Below are 7,386 nucleotides of genomic sequence, written 5' to 3' on the forward strand. Positions count from 1 at the left end.
CAATGGGAGAGAGAGAGAGAGAGAGAGAGAGAGAGAGAGAGAGAGAGAGAGAAAGGGAGAAAGGGAGAGAGAGAGAGAGAGAGAAAGGGAGAGAGAAAGAGAGAGAGAGAGAGAGAAAGAGAGAGAGAGAGAAAGGGAGAAAGGGAGAGAGAGAGAGAAAGGGAGAGAGAGAGAGGGGGAGAGTCAGAGAGAGAGAGAGAGATAGAGAAAGGGAGAGAGAGAGAGAGAGAGGGGGGGGGGGGGAGAGAGAACAGGGGACACAAGGCAGAAACATGGACAAACAGAGAAGATATATATGGAGATAGACTCACACTCCGGCTCCGTTGGCAGACAGACAGACAGACAAACAGAAAAATAGACTTACACTCTGGTCTGGACCGCAGGATTATGTCTTTTTCAACAGAATTTGGCCAGTATCCCCCTGTATTGGCTACAGTACACTTGATGACTTCACCATCCTGGTAAAGGTCAGAATCGAATGTCAAGGTTTCGCTGGACGTGTAGTTGTCACAACTGCAGCCAGGGAGAGCAACAGCCCCCGTTGGCTGACCTTGCCATTGGAACTTGGCTGTTGGTTTGACACTGGCACTGCAGGTCAAGGTAGTGACCATTTTCTCCGTGTCATCATGGCGAATAGTTTGCGTGCTTGTTATGGTTACATCATCCGGTCCATCTGAAGAAAGAAAGCAAATGCAAAGGCGTTTGGGTATGACATGCGTCTGCTAGAAAAAAAATTCGAGTAATGCAAGTCACACACAAACACACACACACACACACAAACACACACATACACACACACAAACACACACATACACACACACAAACACACACACACACACACACACACAAACACACACACAAACACACACACACAAACACACACACATACACACACAAACACACATACACATATACACACACACCCACCAACACCAACACCACCACCACCAACAACAACAACAACAACAACAACAACAACAACAACAACAACAACAACAACAACAACAACAACAACAACAACAACAACAAAGTGAAGCAAACCACGACAAAACAAAACAAAGTTCAAAGCAAAGCAAATGAAAACTAAACGAAAGATAACAAATATGTATTACCATAATTATGCTTAGATAAAACATTTAAAGAGACTATGTTTCGAAACAAGATACAACAACGAATACAGAAACCAAGACGTCTCCACTTGACTTTGTTTTTCAACTTGAGATTTCTGATGTCAAAAGCGAAACAAAAATTGCCAAGGGGTCACAACGCGAATAATGGTACATGGTGCAATGGTTTGAGTATGTTTACTGAGCAAAGACAAAGGTTTTCGATAAAAGGTTTGTCCCGCTGACTTAGTAATTTGAGCCTCGGAAAGGTACCTGTAATGTCGCCGAAAGGCTGTGAATGTATCGGTGTTGTATGTCATTAAGCAGCTTATGACACATCCCATTGAGGGGGATCAATGCGGGTTTCCGTTCATTCTGTTTGAACAAGCGGTTGCTTTTAAACACGCTCGTTCATCCTTGCTGCGTGGCAAATTGATACAAAATGGACATGTTCTACTACCCTTGTCTTAAACAAAAACCAGTGCCATCTTTAAGAATTGGAAATAAGAATAGGAAAAGGGTATATATCAGGCTTGTAAACGTTTGAATGTTTAAAACTGAATCATAGAGTCGAAAAACGCCATTGCTGAGGGTGGGCGTATCCGAATAGTACTCAAAGCAACTGAACTCAAAATGCGTTTCTGAACAAAACGCTGCTGTTTAACACTTGGATGTACTTAGTTATTGTTGGGCTTTTTTATTAATACTTCCTGCATGGGATTCTTGATTCGCCATAGCTTTGGCTTTCATTGGAGGAAGTAAGCTTTAATTTTTTTTTTTTTTAATTTCTTCAGAAAATTAAGGCTTGCACTCATATTCAAATCCCAAAGTCAATTGTATTGTTGATTTTGATAAGTTTGAAACTACGTGTTATCTGCTAATTTTACTTGCAACGTTGTAAGAAATTCCCTGTTATAACTGTGTGTTTGTTTGTGTGTTTGCTCAACGCCCAGTCCACCACGAAGGGTGATATCAGGGCGGTGCTGCTTTGACATTTAACGTGCGCCACACACAAGACAGAAGTCGCAGCACAAACTTCATGTCTCACCCAGTCACATTATTCTGACACCGGACCAACCAGTGTTATAACTGTTGGTGTTACATTAAAAGAATGACGTGTATTGCTTCTTTTTTTTAAACGAATATTTTGTCTTTGTATTTAATTCTTTTTTGCTGTTTTGGAGATGTGAAGATATGTATTATTGTTTCCGTAATTGTTTTCCTGGTATGATGGTTTGCTTGCTTGATTGCTTGTTTGTTCATCGGCAGTTTTGTCAACTTAAAACTAAATTGTTGTTGTTTTTTCTTTGAATGTATTATTATTTGACTGTATTATTATTAAGCAGGTAGTACGTTCAAAATGTCCTCATGTTTTGCTTGTGTTGTCTCTGTAAAAAAAAAAGTGTAAAAAAACAACCTAAATTAAATAACTTAATAGGAACAAAAGCAGCCAAAGGTCTCACAAGCCAAAAAAGGAATGTAGGTGTCCAGTAAGGTACGCCGCACACCGTCCACATGGTAGCACGAGAAGTTCCGCCCGTCGTCTTCCTTCTTGATGTCGGCAAGGGAAAGGCCAAGGGTTTGAGTTCGCCTGTCCCAGCGTCCTTTTGTTTGGCCCACCACCTCTCCGTCTGGATCTTCCCATAAGATGTACCAGAAAGTGCTTGCCCCTGTGACAATGTAGCTGCAGTTACATGCAGTTGTTTCGTTTGGTGTCACATACTTTGGCCACGCTATGCAGTTCGTCAGCGTGCCTGCAACAAGGGTTGACAGTCATGTCTTAATATAAACATTTATTACCAATTCAGTGCCCCATATGGTTTTTTGACCAATCAGGACGGATTCTAGGTGACCCTCTAAATGTTATAACGTTCAGGCAGGGACCCTTTTTGTTTATCACGCTAAAAATAAACAAGACAAAGTAAAAATGTATTTCAACAATATCAGCGTGATTTATTCTAAAGAATGACACTTCAAATGCTGTCAGATAATACTTTCTTTATCTAAAAAAAAAAAATACTGAAAAGCGAGTTTTGTCGGTGGGTGCGTTACGGAACAGCAAGGCACCGCCCATCGTCTGAGTGTGCAATGCCGACGGCTCACTTGAAATCTAAATGATCAAAGTTCGGAAAAATCAAGTGAAATTGCGTCACTCGCTTTATGTCAAATGTATCTTTACGTCATGTTCCATCCGTCTGAAGTCGGTTCTAAATCTGTCGCTCTCTGTTCAACGAGAAAAAGCGAAGAAACCGAAACGCATGTTCAACATGATTTATCTTGTGAGATTGTTGTGTCAAAGGCATTTGACCTGTGAATATTCATCACGTCATGTGTGTTACTCTGATTGGCTGACTCAGGTCACGAGAAATCTTTGACTGACAGGCATAATCAGGTAGACGCGCTTGCGGCTGTTCTGTCTAATTCGCGGGGTCGCTTCGAAATTTCTTTTGGTCGAATTAAACGGTAATAAAACCGTTATTTCTAATATGCTGACTGTTAGCAAATGATAACAGACATGTCTCACAAACGATATCAACATTCGCCTAAAAGGCTCATGCTTGATATCTTTTTTCTCGACATGTCTTGTTATCATTTGCTAACAGTCATCATATTAGAAATAACTCTAACTAACAGCGATTGACCCTGAGAATCGACTTCGCTGACATTTTGCTAATATCTTGTCTGCAATAATTTCTGACTCTGCTGAAACAAGTGTGACAAATATGAGAGAAATTAATCGGACAGATTTTCTATAACAACATTTTGAAAATGATGACATGATAAGATTCAGATAAACGAGGGTTGGGTAGTTGAATGGGGTTTCTGCCCGATCAGTTACAACCGCATGACCTATTTTGCAGGTGATTTTAATCCCTGGTTCACGCGTGTTTTTTTCTATTTGAATTATTGTAACGTGCCTTTCCGATATGGCTGGAAATAGGGTAATTACGTCATGTTTTCGTAGGCTAAAATTATATCAATTTCTCAACAAGCATCCATTGGATGTCAACCAAAACATGATACAATGCCGAGCAGGATCCCTACTATCACATATCAAAACATGAAAACAATTGATCGTGGCATGTCTGCTCAGATCTGCAAAACGTACCATTACTCTTATGATGGAAAATGGCATCAGAAGAGGTAAAAGTAATCGTACTCCGAAACATATGCATGTAAAGTGGTATGTAAGCACTGTTTTAAAGTGTTTATCATCTGCCATGTCCAAAAATAGAGATAAGTGTATCTTCAGGAAGTTTAAAATTAAATAATTCTAGTGAAATCATTTGCATTCATTTAGAACGTGACCGTGCGCGCGCGAGTATATTATTATGCAAAATATATATTAGCGGAATCTATTTTTGTTCGTCAATCGGTGTCCGATCTCTTCAAAAAGTTGGCTTTTTTTTGGCTTTAACTGTGTAAAATCGGTGGCTGGTTGGTAGATTGTTTTGGTTTGGCATCCCTTAATGCTATATGGCTATTCGGGACCGATTCAAACACGAAAATGCGTTTTGAATAACACGTAACATACACACAATTGCTGTACTCGTGGTAATGTAATGTTGAATGAACAAGGTAACATTTAAATATAATGTGCCAACCATCTTTTCTGTTTAGCTCATGATATTGAATGTATGCTGTTGTTGTTGTTGTTGTTGTTGTTGTTGTTGTTGTTGTTGTTGTTGTTGTTGTTGTTGTTGTTGTTGTTGTTGTTGTTGTTCTTCTTCTTCTTCTTTTTCTTCTTCTTCTTCTTCTTCTTCTTCTTCTTCTTCTTCTTCTTCTTCTTCTTCTTCTTCTTCTTCTTCTTCTTCTTCTTCTTCTTCTTCTTGTTCTTGTTCTTGTAGTCTTGTCATTGTAAAGCTCTCGAATTATATGCACACACACAAAATTCGCGGTTTTTTTTTATAACAATTTAAGACACTGTAAATTTAGCTGTCTGTATATTTTACTGTATGGGTTTTATTACTGTGTGCATGCCACACTGAACATAACATTAATTTGTGTAAAGTTGTATTGTACGACAGCAATTATAATCGTACTTTTTACATTTAGTCAAGTTTTGACTAAATGTTTTAACATAGACGGGGAATCGAGACGAGGGTGGTCGAGTGTGTGTGTGTGTGTGTGTGTGTGTATGTATGTGTGTGTGTGTGTGTGTGTGTGTGTGTGTGTGTGTGTGTGTGTGTGTGTGTGTGTGTGTGTGTGTGCGTGTATGTGTGTGTGTATGTGTGTGTGTGTGTGTGTGTGTGTGTGTATGTATGTGTGTATGTGTGTGTGTGTAGAGCGATTCAGAGAAAAGTACTTGACCGATCTTCATGACATTTTATATGAGAGTTCCTGGGTATGATAGCCCCAGACATTTTCATTTTTTCGATAAATGTCTGTGTGTGAGTGCATGTGGCTAACATACTGCATTACAGCTGGTTACTGTCCACCAGAGCTGTACAGAACACACACTCATACGCTAGTTCCATTCTTATCAGTCACTCCCACAAATTAATTGTCCACACCAGCTGTTTGCAGTTAAGTCCACGTAAAGTGAATGTTAAATGTCTTTGATGACGTCATATCGGGCGTTTTGTGAAAGTTGAGGCAGCACTGTCATGCCCTCATTTTTCAATTAAATTTATTGAAATTTTAGTAAAGCACTCTTCGACGAAGTCCGGACTATGGGATTGAATTCAGCCTGGCAGCTTAAAAATTAGTTCATTAGTTTGCTCATTAAAGTTGCCATTAAAATCGAGTTTTCACTATCAGATTAAAAATGATCGTATTGCTCAATTCCTCTTGAATTTAAAAATATATACATAATTATGTCATGTTTACTCTAAAGATGTGCTCAGAATGACAGAAACTAGGTTAAGTAAGTACTGCGTTCGCACGCTACGCGGAGACGAGCGTGACCCGTCTCGGTCTTTTGATGTGGTTACTCGAGACTATCTTAATATAGTCTCGGCGATGACTGTTTTATGGTGTTAATCTGTTACTTTGATACCGACAGCGCTAGCTTGACTAAATGTTTTTGTATCGCTTCACGCGACTTGTTTGTATATACGTTGGCTGGTTGGTTGATTGCTTTTTTTGTTTGTGTGTGCAACCCTTCATCCTATTCGGGACCGATTCAATTTGTGTTTCCTTTCTAAGTTTACATGGTAGTATCCGTGTTTGAACATATTTACATTTAGGCATATCACAGAAAAGTTACGGCGTCATTTTTGTCAAATATCCCCACTGACTGCACACAGAGCAACCAGGCTGTTGAATCTTGGTATGTATCCATGTAGACGGGTGTTCTAACATCATGTGAAAGCCTGGGTACTGCAGATTTGTGGTTGTGTACGTAATCGCTTACATTAGAAGGAAAGCCCCCTTAAAAGACATATCAATATTTACCTCCAACAGTGGCAAATCCAAGGCAACACAGAAAGAATGCAACCAACATTCCGATATAAAGAATGGGATCCAGTGATCAGCCGTGCTCCCGCGTGAGCTTCTGCGCAAAATCATACGCTTAAGTACCCTGCCTCGTTTTACAGCTGCGATCACCTGATCAACATCGCACGAACAAGTCTAGAAAAAATTTGACTAGACTCTGAAACAGTCATCAAAAATTGCATTGATGCAGTTTACTTATCTGAACAGGAATGTATGCTTATGTTGCTGAGTTTGACTCGATCTGAAACTCGATCACGGCAAACACCCTTACGTTACAAAGTCAGATTTAATAGTTTAATACATTTGCAATGAATACATCCAAAAAGCATAAGAAGTGGAATAGTATGGAAGAACTACTTAAAATATCTGATGACACGAAAGCCAGGCTTCTAGTTGATAGTGTTAAGTGTGTGAATATGTGTACATAATCACAAATGATAAATGTGCCGACGGGAGAAGTGGCGCAGTGGTAAGGCGTCGGCCTCCTAATCGGGAGGTCGTGAGTTCGAATCCCGGTCGCTGCCGCCTGGTGGGTTAAGAGCGGAGATTTTTCCGATCTCTCAGGTCAACTTATGTGCAGACCTGCTAGTGACTTAACCCCCTTCGTGTGTACACGCAAGCACAAGACCAAGTGGGCACGGAAAAGATCCTGTAATCCATGTCGGAGTTTGGTGGGTTATGGAAACACGAAAATACCCAGCATGCCTACCCAACGAAAGCGGAGTGAAGCTGACTATGCTCTCAGAGTATAGTGTTGGGAACCCAAATGGGCAAACAAGCTCACACGTCACCAGAATTTCTGGAACGCTGAAGAAGAAGAAGAAGCTTGTGCCAACTACAC

General features: G+C 40.1%; 1 protein-coding gene across 1 annotated transcript; it reads right to left on the reverse strand.

The window, feature by feature from the left end:
- Nucleotides 1-364: 364 nt before the first annotated feature.
- On the reverse strand, nt 365-6,668 carry LOC138957553 (uncharacterized; the record flags this gene model as incomplete). The annotated part of the gene is given in 3 exon segments (XM_070328653.1): nt 365-673; nt 2,570-2,860; nt 6,504-6,668. Coding segments are annotated over 3 exon segments (649 nt in total), but the record flags the coding sequence as incomplete, so codon positions are not given.
- Between the last annotated feature and the right edge of the window lie 718 nt (nt 6,669-7,386).

The sequence above is a fragment of the Littorina saxatilis genome, unplaced genomic scaffold (genome assembly GCF_037325665.1).
Source record: "Littorina saxatilis isolate snail1 unplaced genomic scaffold, US_GU_Lsax_2.0 scaffold_534, whole genome shotgun sequence".
Taxonomy (NCBI): Eukaryota; Metazoa; Mollusca; class Gastropoda; order Littorinimorpha; family Littorinidae; genus Littorina; species Littorina saxatilis.